The sequence below is a fragment of the Chroicocephalus ridibundus genome, chromosome 1 (assembly GCF_963924245.1).
Source record: "Chroicocephalus ridibundus chromosome 1, bChrRid1.1, whole genome shotgun sequence".
Taxonomy (NCBI): domain Eukaryota; kingdom Metazoa; phylum Chordata; class Aves; order Charadriiformes; family Laridae; genus Chroicocephalus; species Chroicocephalus ridibundus.
This window is the reverse complement of record NC_086284.1, coordinates 184,193,295-184,218,935: the sequence shown is the minus strand read 5'-3', so window position 1 is coordinate 184,218,935 and position 25,641 is coordinate 184,193,295. Positions and strand designations below refer to the sequence as shown.

Here is a 25,641-nt window from a genome sequence, read left to right as displayed (position 1 = left end):
ATCTTGACACTGTGATCCCTTCCTGGAACAGGAGTTCCATCAAATTCTCTCTCTGTGTACAGTTAAGGGAAATACATTTTTTTCCTGCAGTCTACCATCAGCCAAGGTCCCCTCCCCCACCTAAATATTGTTTTCAAGGACCCTCTAATTGGATCACTGTTCCTCATTACAGAAACGGTTGCGAAGCACTAGTGACTTTTGAGAAGTCTAGCAGTATTAGCCCAGATGAGGCTTTCCATACTTCCAGCACTCTGGATTCTTTATTTAAAAGTACATGTAAACTTTTTATTTTTATTTATTTTCATTCCAGTCGCAAAAAAGATGGAACATCCCTAATGATTTATTTGATGTATTGCTACACACTGACAGCAGAGAGCTGAACTCTTTTTTTGGTATTTTTTAATTCTTTCTAGTCTATGGTATTGTAAACAATGAAGTCAGTCTGCTTGGAAAGTGCAATTCAGTTCACTTTTAAAAATGCACAGCCTATCTTGATTAAATCATTAGAAACCACTTCTAGCTAAAGACTACTGTCGCCTGCCTACAAAACAAGAAACCTTATTTAAAGCAGAAAAACTCATACCTGACATCAAAATGAAGTTATTTAACCTTTAGATTATTAGATTACTTATTAGGCTGGATCACAGGTCCAGAAGAAAAAAGTTACAGGCTTTTAGCATTTTTCCCCTCGAAAACAAGAATTTCCTTTATTGAAAAGGTAAAGCGATTGGGAGAGACTGCATTTCATAAAGATTTACTCAGATGGAAAGTCTGAGGTCACAAGTGAAATAAGATTAATAAAGCTGGCAGAGTTACCAGTGGACTGCTAATGTTCAAATAAGATTTCTCTTCCGCAGCCAAGCCTCAATGCTTGATTTACAATCCAGGGATCTTAACTTGATTCTAATATTTTTGGCGTCAGTGGAACAGAGGGAAAAGAGCAATTTGGAAGCTTCTGGTGCCTGTGAGCTGAATTTTTATGCGAAGAAATGGGGATTTTTCTTGGACTTTTTTTTTTTTTAATTTTCTCTATTTTTTTTTTACCCTTTTCTTTTTAACTGTTATTTTTGATGCTTCACTGGTAATTCTACAGGGAGAACAATGTTCTACTATAAAACTCAGCTGCAACTTCCAATTGGGTTTGTTGAGAACTGTTCTCCATTTAATACAAAGCAGGGCTCTTCTCCCTCTCCACCCCAATCAAACTTTGCTGGGCAGCAGAACCAGAAAAAAAGTAAAAAAGCAATGCAGCAATGCTTTAAAAATATACAGATCTTTCAAGTAGATATACAAGCAGACACCATGAAATCCCCTCAAGCGATCAAACAAAAAACAAAAACAGTAAGTGAACTGATTACCAGAATTTCATCTGTGATGAAGCACCACTGTATTTTCCATTTTTTCTTTTTTTTAGTCTTGATTTGCAAGAACCTCAGATCAGAAACACCATTCAGAGAACTTAAAATTTAATAAAAAGAGTGACTATCAATATGTTCAGACAACATCATTATTCTGTGTTATGGAACTGCAATATTTTCCATCCTTTTTCTTTCAGAAGATATTACAGTTTTTTGGCATGTATCTGGCACAGTCTGCGTTGTGTGTTTTTGGTACTCTGCCATTTTATGGTGCATTTTGTGGCTGGATGTATTACATTCAACATTGGTTATTTAAAATGGAGTCCGCTCAAGGAACTATTAGTCACGTTTCTTTCAAAAGGTGATTTACTGCCTGCTGTGTTTCCTGGTGATCAGCAAAGCAAACACAAAATTAAGATAAACCTAGACTTACACTCTAGTGTGCCAGTTAATTAGGTGGCAGGGAACACTGCATGCATCTTATCAGACCTCAATAAGGCCTGCTGATGCCTTTTCTAGCTCCTCCAGCACGTGCTGCTCTGCGACATCACTAGCACTAGCGTGTATTCTGTGTTTTTTTCAGAATTGCTGTTTTCCCCTACGTCAACTACATATTAGAACCTTATCCTCTTATGTTGCGACATTTTTTAAAACAGGATATTCTACTATATGGGACTGCCGCTCACAACAGCATGCACAGGACAACGCATCCAGAAGTTTTGCAAATTACTCAGCCATTATCACATGGACACGTTTAAGCCAAGCAGAGATTAAAACTAAAGGAGGTCATGGTAGAAGGAAAGAGGGAAGCGGGAGCCAATTCCATCCCTGGATTGGTCTCTCCTCTTATGAAAGGCCAGGATCCCTTCCATAAAACCGCACATCTCGTTTACCACAGCATCGTGTAATGTGTCAGATGGCCAAAGCAATCCTACGCTGAGTGATGCAAGAAGCCACACGCTGTAAGAGAATTAAGACTTGTAATTGAAGCACTGAGCTGACATTTAGGAGATCCAGGTTCATTTCCTCTTCAGGCTTGGGTTCCCAAGCATCCTTTAGCACATAAGTTAGTTGCATTTAATCCTCACCTGAACAATGAAGTAAGAATAGGTCCTCTTTGAACTCATGCTTTTCTGGGCTCAGGAACCTTTGTTCAAATGGTGCCAAACACAAAGAGCACCCACAGCTCACTGCTACTGATGACTACCCAGTCTCTACTAGTAGTAAAGCCTGGCCTGGCAGCAGCAGTGCACCATCTTTGGTCTGAGCTGTGAACTTTTGGGGCATTGCCTGGCCACACAGATGGACACGGTATGCAGAAACACCATGCTGACCTCACATCACATCTTCAAAGCGCAACTTTGATAACTAATAGAAATACACCCATCTGTAATACACTCATTCATTATTCATTTTAAACACGTTTTCTAAGGGAGTAAGTAACAAAATCTATGCCATTTACTGTTGCAATTTAGACTATCATGACTGAAATTAATAGTCTCCTCAGAAGATTAAAGGAAAATTGCCTGTGGCAGTCAGTGCCTGCACAACTGCTAATGTACTAGAGCAGTTCCCAGTCAATACTGGATTTTGTTTTCCCTCAAGATGCACTGATACGGGAAACCAGGGCTTTCCTGGAGTAGGTGCTGAGTGAGCTCTCCTGCCACAGTGCTAAAAAGAAAAGATAGACACGAGAACTCAGAGGCTCGTGAATGCCTGCCAGTGGAAGGGAAGCAATATGGTGCACTGAACCCCTACAGAAGCCAAAGGACCAAGGGAATACTGGTGCAAAGCTTTCACGTCTTAAATCTTAAGAAGTGCTCTCTGAGGGGTTGATTGCCTTCTGCAATACTCTCACAAGTCCCCTGACACAGAAGTCTGCCTCTGCCATACAGCCTGCTTGAAATCCGCAGCTCTATGCTGTTCTCCCACTGCAAAAAACATAGGGGGTGCAAGTGGAGATGGAGCGATGGCCATGCCCAGAGCTGCTCAGAAGTCAGAACGACTGGGTAGTCAACTTGCTCTTCTGAAGTTGCCATACCAGAGGCCTATGCCCAAGGTCATTCTTGGATACATGGCAATAAACCTGCATTAAAATGGGAGCTGGATAGGGAAAACATTTGTTTCCACCGTCCTCAGTTACTCAACCAGTACTAGCCGAAGCACAGTTTTGTCTAAGACTAGGCTGGATGACTTCATATAGAGCTGCTCACATGACCCAAACAACTCATTATCTTGCAGATTTCTTTGCACATGGAAATTAGGATCCAGAAAACAGGGTGTGAATACAGAAGATGCCAGTTAACCTAAAGTCCCTTGTGGCCAAAGCAATCAATAGGCACTAAAGGCAGAGGAAAGTTCCTTTCGCCCTGACTGTGCGAACAGTATCTACTGCCCAGGGAGCCAACACTGAGCAGTCTGTGGGCTGTAAATCCACACCTTCCCTTTGCCTGTGCAGTAACTTCCCCAGGCAGAAAAGCCCTGCGGTGAACCGTATCCCTGCATTTACCAAGTAAAATATTAATGCTAAAATGATTAAGTGATTTTCTTCCTATTGTGCAGGAAGAGCAGTGCAATATGTCTGAAACAAAGAAGCTCAGCTTTAACTGCAAATAAGAAAATAAATCCAAAGTAAATAACTTTCAGATAAGAACAGCAGAAGAGAGATGGTGATGCTGCAATAGACTGATCGCAGAACCTGGGAAGAACCAAGGTGAGTAAGGAGAACTATTTGGAATCTAATCAGCAGGACAACTGCAATCTCTGGAGTGTTATGTTTATGTGTTTATGCCAACCTTTTAAGAAATTTGGGGGCTTTTTTTTTTTTTTAAACTCTAGAGTAAAAATGTTACTTACAGAATGTTATGTTTGAAATTATCTCTAATTTTGTTTCACGCTCTTGCTGTCTTGCATGGATTTTCTTTGAACATGATACCCATAACCCTGACATATTTGTTACTTATAGAAATAAAATAAACAAAGGTAAAGGAATATTCCAAAGGAAACAGCAGACACAGCTTTTCAGATCAGCTGCTGTTTTCAAATATAAGCCAGAAAGGACATCAAAAGCAAAAAAAAATATCTTGTAGGCAACGCTTTATCTCGTTATTTCCTACAGAAGTAGCAGACTTCCTAGATATTAAAGGTATCTTTTATTTTAAAGACAAACAAATTATTTTAAATGTAACTGAACTGTAAATATTCATTAGGCCTCTTTTCCATTTGGTTCTCTGAATATGAATACTCCCGAAGTAGTATTTCCGCTGAAATTTTCAGTTTCAAGTCAGTGAACCTGACTAAAAATCAAATGTGACAATTGCCAAAACATTTACAACTTTTCTTTAAAACCTTGCAGCCCTGCCTTCAACCACCGGCATTTTGCCGGGTTTCAAACCACAGTGCTTGGATCGGGCTGAAGATAAAAGACACCTTAAGAACAGGGAATGCCACTAGCCTTGGCCCATCCACCTCGCATCAGGCAAAGCTGACAGTGAGCCTGCTTTGGCTTAAGCTTAAATTTCTAAGAGGAAAAAGTCGAAGACCAGAAGAAGCATAAAAGGAATCTCTTGGCCATGTTAGGAATGATGTTTTGACAAACAGCCGATCAACTTCAATCAACCTATCTGACCATCGATGAAAAACTTAAAAAATAACAGGATTGTCTGCATGAAAAATAACACCATGCATTTTGATTTATGTTTCTTAGGCAGCTTATCACTCAGCACAAGTTGGTGTATAAAGCATCCCACATCTACTCAGCTAGACACCCTATTCCAGCTTTATGAGCGCTGCTACACTAAATAAAGCTAGTCTTTCTTCACCCGTCCTATCCTGCAGCTACTAACGCTCGCTGAGATCACCTCTAAGTTGAATAACTTTTCCCTGATTGATACACTATTGGGGTACGATTAGAGCAAATGAATAAAACCCTGCAATATTGTTCACACGCACAGAAAGAGCAGTCTGTGGTATTTTATACTGTCACACAGTAAACCCTGAGATGGACTGAATACCTCTGTGGCTTGTTAGCTCTATGTCTAAGCTCTCATTATCCAGTACCAACAAGCTGCTGAAGGTCTGCAGCTGAACAAGGTACACAAGCACAGCCATGCTAATCGATGGCCTTCACAGAAGAGATAAGAATCTTTTCATTGGGATTTGCAGCACTGGGCTTTTCTCCACATTTGCTGAAAGACATACATGGTCAGTCACTGGTGTTCAGCGGACATGTGGTCCTTCACTGAGCCACAGTAACTCAGTGGTACAGGTCTGAACATAGATATTACCAGGGAATACTTGTCATCAGCAGCACTTGGCCCTCAGGTCTCTTACCAGATACTGAAGTCGCTGGCGTTCGGTCTCTGGAGTGAATTCCGAAGACATTGGAATCACTTCGCCATTTCGGATTATTATAGCCCTGTAACAGTAATAAAATATCATCAGTAAAGTAAAAAAAAAAAAAAGTAAGAAATACCCAGTCACACTCTTATTCTCTTCAGAGTCACAGCAAAATAAAGCCATTTCTTTTCTACTGAAGTTGTCAGCAGAACAGGATAATAATTCCTGCCCTGCATCCTTTAGGGTGGATAACAAAGTATATTTGTATATGCCAAGTTCGTTTCAGAGCTCACAAAAACATCCAAGCAACAAAGGCAAGAGTTATTTCAGTCGATGTCTACAGGGTATCTTTATTAAGTGAAATGCAGACACCCAGAGGAGATGCTGCAGAATCACTGATTGTAGAACAACTCTTTGCAGGTTTTAATCCCAGTTGTGGCTGACACTGTCTAAACTACTGGCTTCAAATGACTCATGCCAGCACTTTCCAATTATTGATTGGTCATATGTCATGTCAGAACATTTCTACTCCACCAGCAAATGGAAGTGGCAAAGCAAATCCTGTTTAATACAAATTTAACTAGTTACCTGCCAAAAGACGACAGGTAATGGAATGACTATAGATCATCCATGAGATTTTGCATACACTTCTGCAAACGGCAGGGAGGAAATTCTCTCAAACACCTGCCTCTTGCCTCTTAACAATCTGCTATGCTGCATGCAAAATATGGTCCGATTCTCCCCTGGTGTAAGGCCACTGGCTGAAACACAGTCACGAGAGGGAAGAATTTACCCACTGTTGCTACCGCATTCTGTGGTCATGTACACACTCATAGAATTGAGTTCTTGTATCTTTCTGTTATTTACACAGCTTTGTAAGTATAGTAACACTTGGCACTTTTGAAGAGCTGGATGAACCATGTATCATCCCAAAGAGTTTAATGCCTGTTTTGAAGCTGTTTCTCAACCATCAGTAGATTAATTCAGTGTTTGGATAGTAGCAGTGTACCAGCTATCCTCTTGAATTTGCACAGAATTTTGTGTAGATAAAACAAGCAACTGTCACTTGGATTCCAGTTTCTTTTTTAAATGGTCTCCTCTGTGTGATCTTCTCATCCTATTGATGTGATGTTTACGTGTTAGCTCATTTCTCTTGATAATTTGATCAACTTGCTGGTATTGCTTCTATGCCAGGTATTCTGACGGCACTGCAGTGCAACCAACAAATACGGTAGGCACATGAAGACTGAAAACTTAACCTCCAAATTCAAAACACTGGCATCTTGAGAAAACCAGCCCAGGTACAAACCAGCTTTGTAAAATTAGAGGCACTGAATAATTTTCCAAGTCTTCTGGATATGATATTGGACTAAAATTGTCTCCGAATGATCATCTATTGGTACTATGCAAAAGGGAGGAGCATTATCAAAGAGGAAAGGAACTGTTCACATTTCTGAGATTCATTTGGCAAAGAACAGACAGGTACAGGATAGCGCTACAAAAGGCTCTAGTGATGAGGGGAAAACCAGCTCTGTTTTGATAAATAACAAATTTACTGCTCTTGGACTTCCAGCACTCCCTTGCAAATAATCCTATGTAAAAGTTAGACATGTCAAGAGTGCCACGTACATACTGAAGGCTCCCACTGGCCCTCCACTGCTGCAATTAAAAACAATATTGTGTGCTTGAAATGAGACAGACATGGTGGCTGTAACTCATTAATTTCTTAAGAGAAATTTGTACAGAATTTTTTATGGAATGTTTTCCCCTGTATGCAGTCTGAATACATTACAGGCTTACAAAAATGCTGGTCTAATTAAAAATAATAAAGGTTTGCTGAAAATTTTTCCCTTGGATTTCCGAGACAGTCATTTAAAAACGAGTTAAGAACTCTACCACACCTTTTCTGCAACAACACCTTTGCTTTTATTTCTGTAGTTCTTAAGGTATTCAGCTTTGAACCAGACTCATTTACTCAAAGACAGCGGACAGTTTTTATAACCTTTTCATATGTAATTTGACTCAGTTGAGTAGGCCTCCATTTAAGGGGACTGCGGTTTAGTACAGTGGTAAGTACTCTGGCAACAGTCTAGACCAGACTGATCAAAGGAGCTGATCAGACACTAACCAAATTTTACACACTAGTTTAAGAGAGTCATAAGGGATCTACTGATCCTGTGCTTGTCTGAAAGAGCTAGTATAAAAAACACACATTGATATAACTGCTAGCACATCAGGCTAATTTTTTAATTATCCTTTTCTTCCCCTTTAATCACCATTTCACAGGAATTCCATATTTTAAAGACCACACAGACCAGTCTGGGGTTCATCTTTTTTTTTGTGCACACGGTGACATACTTCCTATATACGTTGATAGGTATCATTCTCACTTCTATGGGTAGAATTGGGCCCTGAGGGACTCACATCATAAAAAGCAATTCAGAGGCGAATGGGTCAACCTTTCATGGCTCGACTTATTTTCACAAGGAATAGCAGCCACCTGGGATGAAAAGCACAACCCAGCACACACACACAAAAAAAAAAAAAAAAAAAGCAGCCTTTGGAGGGGGGGAATTAAAGCAATGCTGTTGATACCTGATAAAACAGAGCCTCAGTTTTATGTTTTTCATTAATGTTTTCAGCAGTTGGACTTTATTCAACTTGAAAGTTACAGCTGCTCATAAGAGTCAAGTGACTTGATCCGAGGAATTAGACGGCTCTAGATATGAGTAACGGGAGGGACGCAGATGTACATATACAGGTCACTGGTCTGAATTCAACTCTGGTGGGCTCATTATCCTCTTACCAGTCTCTTTACCTTTCCACACCAGCTGCTTAGCCATTGCATGACAGCAAAGGGTATTTCTGATAGCCCAAGTGACAAAAATGGACACATTCGTCAGCCGTCTCACTGGAGAGGCTGGGTGCGAAAGCCTGGCCCGGGAGCCACCCTGCTCAGTGGGATTCTTCCCCTGTGATTGAAGAGGTGCCGAATCAGGCCCTAATTGGGTTTGGAGACTGAACTGCCCTTTCCATGACCTCACAGTGACAGAGCTGCCAAGAACCAACTGAAGGCTTTTCCCACCAAGCAACCTCCAGAGCCCTGAATTCAATAGCCCAGCGTCAATAACTGCTCACAGGGAGGGAGCCCGGCAGCCGCAAACCAGCCCAGCAACTGCTTTTACAGACCCACTCTATACAGTCCTGCAGGACAATTAATTTTGACTTTACACTTCCTAATGGACTAAGCAGCAACGTGGCGTTATGCTGAGCGTTACTGCGTCTGTCATGCATGAGATGCATGTACACAATGAAATAGTGCTCTGAAAGCATTTAGCTCCCTGCGCATTGTGGAAACATGAATGTATTATTTTATACCAGAATACAGCTGTCCTATTAAACTGTCAGAAATAGCTACACAGGAAGCAAAGAAGAACTCGAAGAGATGCAGTGCCCAGACAGCATCTGATTCTGCCATGTTTAATAGTGACATTTTCATTTCAGCCACACTGGTAAAACACATAATAGCAAAGCCACAGGGTGAGCCTGCCAAAGGCAGACGAATGATTCATGTTTGCAGGGAACGAGTATGTCAACACTAACCAAATATTCTCTGATGACAAGGTTGCTTCAGACCCGTACCAATCATTAATTTATATCACCAATGACGAAGTAATTAAAAAACAATGGGGTTTTTGGCAGGATAGGAAATCAGGAGTCCCAGATGTGCAGCCCCCTTGGTGAATAGCCCTCCACGCTCTATGGCTCTGACGCCCTCCCCACGCAGCATCGTTCACAGCGAGCAAAGAGAACAGGAGAAACCGCTCCTAAGTCTTGAGGCCAAGGAGGCCATTAAGACACTTATTTTGATCCCCTCCAAAAAACAAACTATAGACCTCCCTGAGTCCTCTCCCCTCTTTTGAACCCAGCTACTGAATTGCCCACCCACATGAACTGCTGGATCATACTTGCCCTTGCATTTCAGATACGTGCTCTGCACGACAAAGAAAGTACATTCACTAATCTGGAGGCGGTAAATATTCACAGAAAGCAGGAATATATTGGGGGAAAAACAGTTCCCAAAACACAGCTGAAGTAGCCTAAAACAGAAGAAACAAAAATCTCATTTTGTGTCTCTCTTCTGGCCACTTCACTGTGTATTTTCTGATCCAGAGGAGCCGTGTCCTGAACAACTAAATGTGGAGCAAGAGATGTGCCAGTGGCTCGGCGCGTGTGGTGGGACTGGCAGTCTCAGCAAATCCTGCAGGAGGCTAGGTCCACCCAGTCACACACCAATGAAAAGAAACACCAGGAGCTTAAAAGGCTGCATGTAAATCCACAGAAAATACTACATTTCTATTTTGGACTGACGTAACTGTGTAGTCCATGGTGATCATCTAAATTCACACAGAACCTTAAGTATATGATTATTTTCTGTATTCATTCAGTACTTTAAAACTATATTTGGTCCTTTAGTATATATCCCCTTTTAAAATATGTGGTGAATGAAGCAACGAAAGGGTAAAAATCCGCCACTGCGTTGTACTGCTGCTCTCACCCTTAGGATGTAGCAACAACACTGGCTTAAGGAAAATATCAATATATCAATTGCTTTTGCATTTTTAATATGGATAAAAGAGCCATCTCTCCTTGAATCAAATAGGGTTTGTTGTGTTTTTTTTTTCTTTTGTGGAGAACGCAATCAGCTGAGAATTGCACAGCATCCCTTCTGAGTTTCTTATGAGAAACAAACAGAGGGAAACTCATACATTTTAGAGGAATTGTTGGTTTAGAGCTATTGTTGGTTACTCTCATTTAATCATACAGAGAAAGAAACACTTTAGTGAACAAGGTCAAGAGTGTAATTTCACTGCTGTCATGGGTCTATCGGGATTCTGGTGTTCAAAACAAAGAGGCATCTCCTACCGTTAGGAGTATTCAGGGGACACCCCGATTCCATTACACACTTTTTCAGCCAAAAATGATTTGAAACGCAACATTAAACTGCACATTTCTACAACAGAGGATAAAAATCTGGTAAAGGTGACAAAGAGAGACTGTTCGGAAAACCCTTTTTGACAGCGTATATCAATTCCAAGCTACAGGGAGGATGTATCCATTTTGTCAAGAGGTGTTAAGCATTGTGGGTTCGGTACAGATGAAGCAGAAGTGTCTGGCCTGTCTGAAGAGGTATTAGAAATGTGCCAATGGAAAAGAAAGAGGGATTAAACTGACAGAAAGAATAAGGCAGGGTTTTATTACATTCAAAGGGGAACGAAGCAGTAGATTTTAATTGTGTGTCACAAAATAGCTGAGACAAAAAAAAGTAAATGCTAGAACTGTGGAATCAGTCTAGATGGGTACTTGTTTACTATGGTAACTAAATGCATATATTTAAAGAAGCCAAGGAAGAGCAATGTAATATCTGGTGAGTTTTATTTACCTTTTCTTAATTGCTAAGAAGTGAAAGAAGTGATTATAAAAAGATTCAAAAAAGTGTTCCTCTCCCTTCTAAATGAAGTACTAGAACTTACAGCCGTTACGATTACTGATGACTTTCAATACATTCAGTCCTGGCACCCTGGTTTCACTTAGTATGAACTGAATTACTCTCCCCTAGTCCCATGCAGGCTCATTTCTCAATGTTTCTTTAGAAACCAGGTGAACAAACACCTCACTGCACTGGCAATAATCATGGAACTATAGCGCAAAGCCTTTAAATGATTTCCTTAATTTTATGAATTAAGGCAGGCTGGGGATAGTGAAACAAACCATTATATAATGTTTAGCTGGCATTAAAACAGGTCCCAGCGATGACATATCCATCACCATAAAACTCAGAGGTGAAGGCAGCAACCCTCAGCGACACCAATGGAAAAAACCCCTGGCTGCCTCCCACCCGTAATACCCAAGAGATGTTTCAAAAACGCCCCAACTCCTACTCGGCATCGCTACCAAGAAGAAAACAAGCAACAAACCGGGGAGGGGACAGAGCCAATGAAAACTGCCTCTGTCCTCATTTTCCATCTACTGCCACTCAACAGTCCTGCCACCCTGGTTTCTTCACATTTTTCAGCACAAACATCAGGCTGTCCACAGAAATATTGTGACAGAGTAGAAACATGAGATCATTTTTCTTTCAGCCAAACAAAGCCAATGTTGAGGGGGAACGCGCTCTCCCTGCTTGTGGCTCTTCCTGTGACAACGCAGCCTCATTGTGTATGAGGTGGTCACAGCAGGCTGCTCGTACGCGTTCATTCATTCATCACTTGGGGGAACTTCAGCTGCCTCAAGCCAATAAAAGGTGGGAGAACTTGCCTTGGTGATGTATTGCACAAAGGCTGGGTTAAAGTCATTTCCTACAGGAGCGTGCATGTCCTGCAGGAACAATGAAGAACCCTCCCAAACTTCTGCAAAAGGCCTTTTGCAGACTGCCAGCCACCCTGGCTGCTCTGAGGGTTAACATCTCAGCAGCACAACTGCCAAGTACAGCCCTGCTCCGGCAGGACACCGACGCAGGGCATTCCCAGGTATTTCATTCAAGGGCCTTTCTTCATGTCCTCGCGCCAGCATGGAGCCAAGTGTGCTACACTTCTTCTGTGGCAACACAAGAACCTCCTCCTGCTTATGAAAAGAACCAGGGGAAGAAATTATGAAATGGCCTCAAGTTACGCCAGGGGAGGTTTAGACTGGATATTAGGCAAAATTTCTTCACTGAAATAGTTATCAAACATTGGAACAGACTGCCCAGGGAAGTGGTGGAATCGCCATCCCTGAAGACAGGTAGACATGGTGCTGAGGGACATGGCTTAGCGGTGGTTTTGTCAGTGTTAGGTTGACAGTTGGACTCAATCTTAAACGTCCTTTCCAACCTAGACAATTCTATGATTCTATGGTTCTAAATCCAGTCCCTGCAAGAAACCCTGAAAGTCATCTTTCAGAGGCACCTACAAAGCACATGAGCTGTTCCTGTTCGTGCACACGTAGAGCTTTATGTTGTTTCCGGTTACCCAACTCATTCATATTTACATTTCTAATGCTTATTTAGTGATTCCTGTGGAGAAGGCCTCTGGGCAAAATGAAGCTGCTGATATACTCTAAAGCCACTGTTCTGGTGGTCTGTTTTTACCAAATGAATTGTATTATTTTTAATAAAGAATCATGAATGGGCAAGTAGAAGCTGTTTCTCAAAGCAAAGTAATAATCATAGATTTCCACGGAGGGCTTACTTCTCATCTACACTAGCACCCGAGCCAGTCATCATCTTCCTTACTGCCACTGAAAATAATAAAAATCTGAATTTTTAGAACTGATCTCACATTCCATCCCATGTGTTCAATTAACAACTTAGTAAGCAGCAGTTAAAGGGATTTTCTACACGTTGCATCCAACGGTGAGAAGCACTTGGCCGTCACCGACACTGTAACTAAGTTATTTCAGTTGTTTCTGCATCACTTCTCATACTACAGTTTTAAATTACATATAATACTGAGCTTGCAGGTTGCCCACAGAAGAGAGAGCTTGGAGAAGACACATTGCCCGGTCTTTTTCAGCCCCAGGAGCCGCATGCTTTTAGTTCTCAGTGCCTCTTTGGCAGGCTGCAGCTCCATTCCTGTGGGACTCTCCTGTGAACTCCCTGCTCTAGTTTAGGTCCTCAGGTGTACTGCTTGTCTGATGCAATCTAAGTACAGAGTTATTATTAGCAGTTGGCTTATAATTAGCAGTTGGCTTTATTAGCACTGTTTCATTTTAGGGCTAATTATACATTTTTCTTGTACTCCCACCCCATCACTAATGGGACGGCACTGGCTATCTGTATGTCATTTTTTTGTTTGTTTAATCAGGAAAGTAACTTTTGCTGTTGAGCCAGTGGTGACTTTATGTGTTTACCTATGTAATTCTAGTATTGTCTACTCTGGCTCCTATAGCACTAAACCAAAAGGCAATGAACTAAACTAAAATGCTCTGTAATTAACTGCGTGTACTTCCCTGTTGGTTTACATCTGAACCCACATATCTTTCAGCGAGGACGTCCGCTGGCAGCTAGGAAGCTATTAGAACCCAGTTTATAGCAAGTTTATAGTGACACTGCTAGCACACAAAAACTGCCCACCATTGGTTCCAGCATCCTTAGGTTGGAGACTGGCAGCCCTCACGGGATTAATTTTGCCCATGATGTTTTCAATGTATTCTTGATTTGGACACAGCTAAGTCCAGGGTTGCGATGATGATACACCACCACGTTTCTGTATCATGGCTGAACAACAATTACTCAGGCCGTGCCAGGGAAATGAACAAAGAAGGGCAGTCACATCTCTGTGGCCAGCTCTGAGCCTCAGGACTGGTATCTATGGAATCAAAGTCTTTTTCCCTGCTGTCCAGGATATCACATTCATCTCCAGGACGAGTTACTATGGCAACTAAACCTGGGCTTAGTGGATGAAGGCATCGCTGTGCAAGTCAGTGTTTATTTTGCCAGTAATATGGCTGGGATATGGCTGACCACGTAAGATGGAAGAAGCACGGATTTTTTTTCCCCTGCTCTTCACAGACTTACCACTGAGGAAGTCAGAATGACTTTTAGCACCTAAAGCATCACATCTACTTTGATCTCAGCTTTTCTGCTTAATTCAGCGGCAGTTGCTGGATATTGGAATAAGCTGGACCAAGAGGTAAAAGCAGACTGAAAGTCACACTCTGCTCACTCTGCATCAGTGAATTTTTACCCAAGCTCTGCTTCATTTACCCTTGCAGAAGCGACAAGGGAAGCCCTCGCTAAAAGCCCCAGGAGCAGAGCTCAAGCTGCGTTGCCTAGCTGCTGCTAAGACTGAATGGCCTGGGCTGCCTGGCAAGCTCGCTGAATTCAGGGTAGGATAAAAGTGTTCCAGCACCGTAAGGACTGCAGCAGACTTGAAACATTCACCAAACAAGCCTGGGGTGCTCCTCCCTTAGTACAGAGAGGAGCTAGAGGTCCAAGGCACCCAGCCTGCTCGGCGTGCCTTGGCCCTGTAACACGAGAACAAAGAGCCTGAGGGTCTCTCTGTGGTCAGCTACAAAGGCACAGATTAAGAAGATGGTTTTGAGCTTAATGCACTGCACAGGGAGATCTGGACTCTGGTGAACATGCTTATACCATGAGCTGTCTCTATTAGAGGTCACAGCTCTTTATGCATCAGTAAAGTATTAGTAAGAGGGTGATTAAAATTACATCTCAGCACCCTTTGCTGATCTTGCCTCAGACACTATGAGCTCTACAAGCTCCATATGCAACATACATGCAAAGATGTTATTACAGTGGGAATTTTTCCTTGATCAGTGCTTATATTCGCCAATAAAAATAGGCAGCAGGGGAGTTTTTACTTGCAGTGTCAGCAACCAACTTTTTTGTCTGGTTTGATTAGTTTAATTTTTGTTGGTTTTGGTTTTTTTCTTACCTCTGCCCACCCCTGCCCCCTTTTGTAAAGGTTGAAAACCTACGAGAATGAAAGTTAATAGAATTCATCACTCCTGGAAACTAATACCAATGAACTGTGGCTTTCCAGTTTACTGATATTACTTGAATACCCCCAAATCCTCTCCTTCCTCATAATCTGGAACATAAGGACTTAATGGGTAGATGACATCTGTGCGATTAGGACGAAAGGCTGAATGTTATCACTCATCGAAAATGTTTACAATGCTTTCAACACCTGCTAGACTGCCATAGACATTGCTAAGGCATACGGTCTCCCAGGAAAAACAAGAGTTTGGAGAAGAGGCAGGACATTTGTTTTGTCTTCAAAAGCCTAGGAACATTTACTGCCAGATAAATCATTTCTGCCAAGTCAGTGCTGGATATGACGTGCCAGTACCCTGGAACCTGTCATCCACTGGATCACTAGAAAATGCTCTCCCTTATCACTGCACTTTGAGTGCAATGACTTATTTCTGATCCAACACCTTTTCTGCACACCTCAGTTAAAGTGTTTCTTGAAGTGCCTTCAAAGCCTTTACCCAGCACAAAAATCCAGCAATATCTGAGGCTGCTGCTACTTCTATGAATCCTGTGCTCTTGCTTCTCCCTGGGAGGAGGCCAGGCAGATGGGGAGCAGGAGTGGTTTCTGCAGGCCTGCAAGTCAGGCTTCCAAGAAAGAGGAAACAGGGGAAACAGAAAGATGCGACTTGGCCATATCTCCTGAGCGTGACTAAAATGCCACACTCTTTTTCGGCTAGGCAGGATCAGACTTCTCTACCTACCAAACTGCAGTCAGTGAAGGAGAATGCATGTGGGAGAGACTCACTTCGTCTTGAATTCAAGTCTCTCCTCACTACACAGGCTCCCGAGCAGACCAGGCTTACGTTACCCATTGCCTTGAAACCATTAAGCATTTATTATCAAGTGATTCTGTCAAATAAATAATAATAACCTAAAAAGGGGATGTGCACATAGCTTGCCCAAAATACACTCCGTAAGTGTTGCTCTCACCTCTTGGGAGGCATCTTCTGAGGATCTGGAGGAATTAGAACTTAGGACAAACAAGAGTCACCACAGATTGTGTGGTCCAAGGGTGAAAAGGCCCTGCATGTGGTTCAGAGATTTGAAGCTCTTTTTGTCCCATCTTTATGAGACAGGAAATAGAACGCTTTTTCCAAATACTGCAGACTGGAAGAGCTCAGTAACTGAGTTAGTCTTCCCTCTAGAGACCCCTAAGTACAATGCACAGTTATTGTTGTTTATGCAGACACAGATGTAAGGAGACAGAGGGCTTAGGCAGACCACTCAAGGAAAACAGGCAAAATATATACCCTTTAGATTTGAAGATAGGTGGTTAAGAAAATCAGAAATTTAAAGTTTGTTAAAAATACCATAAACCAAAGATGAAAGCAAACTAGCTCTACAACAGTAATATACTAGAACACTTTTTGGTTTCCATCCTTCCACAGTGTTAGAGCTTCTGGCAAAAGTCACTCTGCTGAATTGCCTTGAGGAAGAGGGCAGATACCATGGAACCACAAAAGTGGGTCAGAATCATCAATTCTGACTTCTCAGAAATTGTATTTAAGCTACACTGCCAGTCATCAGATACGTGGCTGTTTCCATGCCTCTCTCATTTACTTCATAAAAGCAGATTAATCCCCCAAATTTTACTTCCTACAATGAGAACTATGCATGAGACAGGCAGCTGACAAGCACCCTGACACAGAAGAAGAGGAACTATAAACGTCGTGAGATTCAACACAAGCAGCAAATCCGGAAAGAAGTGACACAGTAAACAAAGTAGAATTCAATTTTCAATTCACTACTTTATTACACTGGGAGAAGTCGGTGTTATAAACACACTTTCCCGCATCTGGGCACCTGAAGCACCAATGAAGCTGTTTAACCTGCAGTCAGATGGAAGCGCTACAAAAATATTCACTGAACGAACTCCTATCATTTAACAGTACCAAATGCCTTAGCGTTAATTCTACACTTGCAAAAAGGAGGAGAAAATCTATTCTGGACATGAAGATATATGTTCAAGCAGAGGGTGAATATTCCCTGAAAACATAAGCACAGGGGAGCAAAAGCAAGGAAGCAAAAAGATTATAAAAAAAGCTGATGAAGCAAAGCAAAAAATCCAGTGACCCTGCAAGTCTGCGAAGCCTCTGAAACATCAGACCCTTTGCTTTGATCCCATATTCTGCCAATAAATCAAAAAAGCCCAAGAACCCATTTGCAGATTCAGTGAGTGTTTCAGGGCCCATGGAAAAGTCAAATCAGCTTGTGGTGTTCTGCTTCTTGTATAATGATAAAAGCACAGCTTCCCTACATGGCTCCAAGCACAGCACAAAATGGCAGTGCCTGCAGCCTCCCAGCAGCTCCTTCGCCAGACAACATGAAAGCCAGAAGAATGCTCGTGCCAAAGATAGTTAATATGATCATATTGCATTACAGTCACTGTAGTGATACTGAGCAAATGCTATGTTGCATGAGGCTATACAATAATTGGGCAGTAATCAGTAAAAGCATTAAGTCCCTGTTTTACTACTGCTTCATCACTAGCTATAAAACAACATCCTAATAAAGAGCGCAAATGCAAAAAGAGCTGAGATTAACAAGGCGTGTTATGGCAGTTTAGAAGTAAAAGTCACTTTAGCAATATAAAATTGAACAATACTGTTTAAAAGAACGAGCAGAGAAGATTTACTATTCCTTATTAAAAAAACCAGCTATTCAGAGGGTCTGGCCTAGTTACCAGAGTGTGTATGTCAAACTGGTAAGCAAAGCACAGTGCCTCGATGCTCACCAGACAAGCACTATATATTGGACAGCTGACTATAGCACTATCAGTCTCTAATTAGATAACCTTGCATGGACAATCCCAACCACTGAGAGGAAGAACGAGAGAGAGAAAATCATAGAATCGCCTAGGTTGGAAGGGACCTTTCAGATCTTCTAGTCCAACCATCAACGTAACTCTGCCAAAAACCATCACTAAACCGTATCTCTAAGCGCTGTGTCTACCCATCCTCCAGGAACATTAAAAAAAAGCTCTGGCCAATATTAAGACATGAATTTTGACTGTACAAGTAGGTATATTTATGGCAGAGTCCAAGAATGATCAGACAAGCCATTAGAGAATGAAAGCAGCTCCCTCCAAGATGTTTTCATCAGGCTCTGAATACATCACCTCATTTTTAGTAGTGTTCTGGTATCATGTGCAGTTAACATATAATTATTACAGAACTGTGACTGCATCGTTAGCAGAAGTTTAATTATATCATTGACATTAGTGATGCCATAACATCAAGCTCAATAATAGTTCACAACAAAACCTACAATTAGCACAATTTTTCCTCCCTTTTACACCAACCAAAAGTGTTCAGCTTGGAGAAGCCTAATAGTCCATACAGAAGTGAGCTAGGGCTGAACCTGAAAGGATTGCTGGCTGGTAATTTAGTAATATGGTAATTAAAGTCTTTTCATGATGTAATTACACATCAACTACAAAAGGACAGCTGCTATACAACACTGCCAGGGTACGTGGCATGAAATGATTAGATTTGAGAGGCTTTGGTGGTTAAACTGAATACCACAGACATAAGTCTGAGGTATAGCTGGCACTGCACAGCACATTATTATTCAAGTCTCACACTTGGTGTTTCCTTAGTCTCATTGTGATAGTAACACTTTGTTGCACGTACCTTGGTCTTGTGACAGCAGAAGCTGTTCAACACCCACCTTTAAAAGCTTCTGCTGTTTTTAAGTTGCCTGGAATTAAAAGACCTAACTTTCTTCTGAGCAGAGGCAGTACAAATGATGTTTGTGTGAACCCAAAATGTTTATTTCCCAATCCTGCAGCACGAAACCTCTTCTCACAGACTCTCGTCTGTGGGAAACGTAGCTTGATTTATTTGTAGGCTTTTTACAGTGGGGGAGCGGAGAGGGGAGAAGGAGAATGATGACAGAGAAGAGGCACAAACGAGTAGGTGAACTCAAAGAAACTAAAGCTTGACTGAAGAACTGAGGGTTTCGGCATTCAGTTCCAAAAGCAATAAGCACAAGTCCCCTGTTTGGGTGAAAAAACAAACCTCACCCTTCTTCTCAAGAGCAGACAAACTTTTTTTTTTTTTAAGTAGTTTCCTTATTTTATTTCTCACTGAACTCATTTGTATCTGTATAAACAGTGAAGTCGACCATGCAAGGCATGAGACAGCAAAAAGGAACATATTTTTCCAACTGACACAAATAAAACTCCTTGGCTACGTGACTGGGCTCTTAAAAATACAGGAATACACTGTACACCCTGGCAGTAGGCAGACAACCTCAGAACTGCTATTCTAGTCCTAAAATGACATTTAAGTGTGAGAAGCAACTTAGATGTTTTGCAATAGCAGTTTTTCTCCCTTTCTGAAACATGGAAAGTGGGGATTTGGTGGGACAGAGGCCCAGATCAACTGATCTTCTACACTTTAAAGCTTTTCTTGAGCTATGAAAATCTAGAAGTGGGATTATTTGCAAGTGAAAAATTTTGTGAATCCAGCAAATTCTCCTCAGCATCAGAAAGGTTTCCATGCGGAAAGTTTGTAAAGTGCCAAACCAAACTATTTTGGATCTGGAGGGACCTTGGTATCTACAAGATACGAGGAATAAGTAGAAAAGATTTGATTCCTGGTTCAAACAAGACACAGCCTTGATGATGGCTTCCCTTCTAATTCCTGCTCTTCCTGTTTTTCTGAAAAGATGTTTTTGACTGGCTTGATGAACATTCAAAGCCTCTTGAACACCTTGTGGCTTTAACTACAGCGGACACTTGGGCTAATTCAAGGTCACCAACAATGAGTTTCTTCCCATTGGGTGTGAGAGGCTGCAATGGAGCTGAGGCTGCTCTTGGGAACCAGTGGAGAAATCTCGGGGGAACTGGAAGCAGCCAGTCATTTAAGAACAAAGATCTCAACTACTCAAAAGTAGGTCCTGCATGGCCAATTTTACACAGCACACTTTTAAGAGAGAATAAAGCAATTTAGCCAGTCCAATGGAAGAGACTCAACTGTACCTCAAGTACAATAGCACAGGAAAACATGATTATTTCTAATTTAATGGCAAAAGAGCTAAAATTTAGTGCAGCTAGTGGTTCTGATGACTAGATAGGTGGTTTACTGAAACATGTTTGCAGCTATCCTCTGTGAGGATCCCTTTGATGCAAAAAAGATTTGTATATGTCACTTATCAAGAGGGACTGGGTGAGCAACTTGCAATATAAACAGCAAATGCAGCATATTAAGAATAATCACCAACATGAAAAGAATAGGAAATCTATGCACAAAGGATTTATCTGACTTCCTACAAAGTTTAAAGCAGCAAGAGGCAATAAAAATGTTAGGTTTAAACTACAAAACATTTTGCGGTTGACCGCTGCCTTTGTAGATACATTGTACACACACAGTACAAACACGAACTGTGTGTGCACAAACCTCAAACACAAATGCGTAATGGTAGCAGCCTTCACCTAAAGACAATGTGGTTCAGTACCTTTGCAGACTTTAATTTCTCAGCTGCTAACTAAAAGAACACAACAGCAGTCTGTATCATGCGGGGAACTATTCTCCCTGGCCTGTTTATGCAGAGCGCTGCCAAAAGAAAGACGTGAAGGTTTAAAGTCTTGCAAGACCAGCCTCATTATCTGTCTCTGATGGTGTTATGGGCTGAGAGTGAGACAGAGAAAATGAATGCAAGAGATTTCCAATTCACTCCTAGCTTTAGCTAAATCAGAATACACAGAAAAAGCTTCTCGTCACAAGTCTCCAAGCATCCAACTTCTAAATATAACAAAGCAAGACAAGTACATGAGCTAGAACAGGACACAGTAAAAATCCTAACCTGTGACAGCCCCTCTTGCTCCCCTCCTTCCTGTTGGAGGAATAGCAGTTATTTGCTTACAGATGATTACCTTCAATTATATCAAAATCTGAGCGCCAGGTGGCCTTCCAAGTCTAAGGCTGAGGACAGGAGCTGCAGGACTTCCTCCTGAACCAGTCCAGCCCTATCAGCTGTTCCAGATGCAGTCACCTTGTCAGTGCCCAATGCACAATTCTACTACACACCCAACACCTCTTCTGTTTCAATGGCTCTTTAGTGCCTTTCCACTTCTCTGCAACCATCAAGTCATTCAGAAACTGCTACAGGGACAGAAGTGTCATCAACCTCCGTGATTGCATCCACCACTTGACTAGATACCAGAAGCCTATCACTGCCATTTGCTTTAATTTCCACAGGGTCATTAAAGAAACAGAATCCTCTTCACAGAATCACAGAATTGTAGGGGTTTGGAAGGGACCTTCAGAGATCATCTAGTCCAACCTCCCTGCCAAAGCAGGTTCACCTAGAGCACGCTGGACAGGAACACATCCAGGCAGGTTTTGAGTATCTCCAGAGAAGGAGACTCCACACCCTCTCTGGGCAGCCTCTGTCACCCTCAAAGTAAAGAAGTTTTTCTTCATCTTGAGATAGAATTTCATGTATTCCAGCTTGTGCCCGTTGCCCTCGTCCTGTCACTGGGCACCGAGAAGAGCCTGACCCCATCCTCTTGACACTCGCCCTTTAGATATTTCTAAGCATTGGTAAGATCCCTTCTGTCTTGTCTTCTCCAGGAGAAACAGACCCAGGTATCTCAGCCTTTCCTCGTAAGAGAGATGCTCCAGTCCCTTGATCGTCTTTGTAGCCCTCTGCTGGACTCTCTCCTGTAGTTCCCTGTCCTTCTTGAACTGGGGGACCCAGAACTGGACACAGTACTCCAGATGTGGCCTCTCCAGGGCAGAGTAGAGGGGGAGGATGACCTCCCTTGACCTGCTGGCCATGCTCTTTTTAAAGCACCACAGGAGACCATTGGCCTTCTTGGCCACAAGGGCACATTGCTGGCTCATGGTCAACTTGTTGTCCACCAGGACTCCAAGGTCTCTCTCTACAGAGCTGCTTTGAAGCAGGTCAGCCTCTAACTTGTAACAGTGTATGGGGTTATTCCTTCCTAGATGCAGGACCCTACACTTGCCCTTGTTGAATTTCATTAGGTTTCTCACCGCCCAACTTTCTAACCTGTCTAGGCCTTGCTAAATGACAGCACAGCCTTCTGGTGTGTCAGCCACTCCTCCTAGTTTTGTATCAGCAAGCTTGCCGAGGATAGATACACTTTGTCCCCTCATCCAGGTCGTGGATGAACATATCGAACAATATGTCACTCTTGTGATACTGTTTGCAACTAAGGAAACTTGGTTACACCAGATCTGGGGAGTCTGAGATGAAGGAATAGCTGGGGAGACACAACACTTACTCACCTGCTGTCACCAGCGTTTGCCACATAAAGCTTCCCCAATAAATACACCACCACAAGGGCTGTGCAGCCGCCAGAAATATTATACACGGTCCTCTCTCGTTCTATTTGCAAATCCTATGGGAAAAGAGAATAAGATTTATAAAGACAGGATTCTAATTAATGTTTTAGAAAATGAAGATTCCCCTAAAAAAAAATATAAAAAAATAGAGTCTTTCTTAAACTGCATGTTCCACTGGCTTTCTTTACTCTTGAAGCTATGGCCACGTGGTGAGGGAGAAGAATGGGAAGTAGAGAAGTACATATTACTTACGATAGAAAGATGTTTGGGAAAAATCAGGACAGGAAATTGTAAAACATCAGGCACTAAGGAACAAATGGCAACTCTGAGGGATGCAAGGCAATTTGCTACGGAAAAAGCACAATGAAGGCAAAGATGAATGTAGCTTAACAACAGGTACCTGGTGGTATAATTGGAGAGTGCTTTACATAGACAGAAAATAATTAATGAGACTTAGCTATGACATGATGAACTACCTGCTCTCCAAAAAGGATGCTAGGATTGCAGAGCATCTGCCTTTACAAACAGCAGCAAGACACACTCATGCCACAAGGCCACCCTTCAGAGACACAGGGAACGGGTGGATGCTAAAATTATTAAGGGGGTGCAGGGGAAGGTCAGTAGAACAGTAGTTACAGAAAAATACTAGGCATTCACAGGCTTTCCAGGATGAACCCCAGTATTTAACTCGGTGTCTCATCTCACTGCTTTTATGGGGTCCTGAAAAGACTTAACTTTTATGCATATGCACAGGCCCAAATGTAGGGAGGTAAGTACCTACTCAAATAGTTCTTCCTGTGTTTAGCTTCCAACTGATTCTGATTGTAAGAAATATTACATATAAAAAAAGCCCTCCTGCTTAATAGAAGTAGAGAACAGAAGTCACATCTGTCACCAACAATCAATCAAGCCCAGGAATGAAACAACCCATAAATATATACATATACACGTATATATACATATAGTCCCAGAAAAGCTTGGAGAACATAAAGGACACAAGAAAATGAGCTATTTTCCAGTACTCCATACATTTTAAACAAAAATTTAAGTATATGCCAATGAATTCATCCTGCTGCCTCTTAGTTTACTTTGGGGTAATAACACAGCACATTACAAATTACCTTCCTCTCCTGTGTCCAGAATCAAATCCAATTTCAAACTGGTCTTTCCTTGTAACACTGGATTCAAACAGGGAGCATCATTTAACATTGCTATTGCAAGTACTGGCAGATCTTTTTGGCTAAACCCTGCCTACTTGTATGTGTTTTTTATTATGAACGTATTTGTTTGCCGTGTGCGTGCATACACACGCAGAGCTATACTTCAGCCATTTTCATATTTGCACTGAGCAAGAAACAGCTCAAATTGTCCACGCCTTGGGGTATGGGATTTAGAGCTTTATTTTAGAGCTAAAATTATCTGAGGGAAAGCACCACAACAAATGCAAACCATGACGGCTGCAATTTGATTGAAAATCTGCAGAGTTGGAGGCGGCCATGGACTGCGCTTTGCTTCCCACAAATTTCAGGCGGGGGGTGACCCGGGGCAGCGGTGGGGATGCTCAGCAGCACTCAGCCGCTGGCCTGAGCAGAGGTGTCTGTCACAAATAAGGTGACTCCTCGCTGGCCAGTGTATGCAGGGCCCCATCCCATTTGTGCCATGAATACAGTACTGAGGCTGGCAGTGTGGCAGGGGCAGCAAGAGTCATCAGCGCTGCCCGACGAGGCCATCCTCTGCCGCAGACGGGAACTGCATTCTGCTGCCAGAGAGATTTGGGGTTTTACTGATGGCTTTTCGCCTGTGCTCTCACTGACTGACTTGTGGTTTTCCTGTTTCTTTCTGTTTTTTCTTTTGAGGGCGTGAGGACCAGGAGGAAAAGACCTCCAAGCTAAAAATCAAATCTCACAGAACCTTTGGTCACAGACGTGGGCCTGTTATAAATGCCACTTTATCTAATCTTGCCATAGAGAAGCTGATTTTCCTCCCCATGGTTTCTATGTATTTTTAAATTAAGCTGAAAAGAACAGTTCAAAGGAAGCAGACGTTTCTAACCATCAAAATAATTTAAACTTACAAATACTACAGTGGATTTTCCAGACACTGCCAGGAATTTTAAAAAACCTTCATCTCCACAGCTCAGAGTATCCTCTGAGACCTTCAAACAATGTACAATTCCTCACCTGGTTTCAGCTCCATCATACATACACTTTGCAAGTGCTGGAATGCCCAAATTAAAATTTATTTCTTTCAATAAGCAGAATTCAGAAGCATCTATTATAGGAGAGAAGACGGATAATCCTTAGGGCCTCATTTTCAGAGTTTCCTTGACTTAAACTAGATCTGTGTACTGGATTTTTTTGAATCATTGCTGTTCATGGGCTCTTCTGTCTAGTTGTTGTTCAGAACTTGAATTTACTGCCATGACTTGCCAGAGAATATTCAGTGCCATGTTTAATTTGATATTACATACTTCATTTGACATTTCCTTTTTTAGGGGGAGGAAAAGAGGAGGCGGCTTTCTTACAGCTCAACAAGATTTGAGGGGAAAAAATAAACCAAAATAAAATAAAACCCACTATTGCCACTAAGTTATTCTGATGTAGAGACATTAGCTTTTAATGAAATACTTTATAACACTGCTGCTGGAAAAGTACTGCAGCACAAACAAGGGCAGAAAAACCAGAACACCTCTGAAGTCTTTACGGGTATAAAGGGGCTCATTCTAGACAAAGTCTGAGCATATACAACTCTTTCCTCATTTTCCACCTGGAGAAAGATTTCAGAGCAAGTTTGTTTGTTTTTTGGTTTTTTTTTTTTTTTTTTTTTCCCCCTTTCTTTTCTGTGGCATACAGCTCATTCCCATGTAACAATCTGCGTGCAGGGGAAGAGCTGCGCAATGCTGAGCAGAATCAAACGATGCACCTTTCAGCCCAAAGAGCAGCACGTGCCACTCACTCAGAACCTGAGGGGGAGGGGGAGGAAGGATTTCTATATCCTCTGTTCAAAAGGCTATCGTTTCACACCAAGGAAGCAGCTAATTTAGTCTGTGTTCTGCCTCTCTTTTTAGGATGCATGACACAGCCCATGACTTAGG

The 25,641-nt window shown here is 41.9% G+C and overlaps 1 protein-coding gene across 4 annotated transcripts in view; it reads right to left on the bottom strand.

The window, feature by feature from the left end:
- PPM1H (protein phosphatase, Mg2+/Mn2+ dependent 1H) overlaps positions 1-25,641 on the bottom strand; it is a 145,263-nt gene that overhangs the window by 34,393 nt on the left and 85,229 nt on the right. For all 4 annotated transcript variants that reach the window (XR_010069505.1, XR_010069506.1, XR_010069507.1 and 1 more), the window contains exons 4-5: positions 22,491-22,603; positions 5,691-5,775 (exon numbers count right to left, since the gene is read on the bottom strand). Coding sequence is in view for 1 of the 4 variants with exons in the window: in XM_063323065.1 (XP_063179135.1) it covers positions 5,691-5,775; positions 22,491-22,603 (198 nt within the window). In the remaining 3 variants the exon portion in view is untranslated. The remainder of the gene's footprint in view (positions 1-5,690; positions 5,776-22,490; positions 22,604-25,641) is intronic.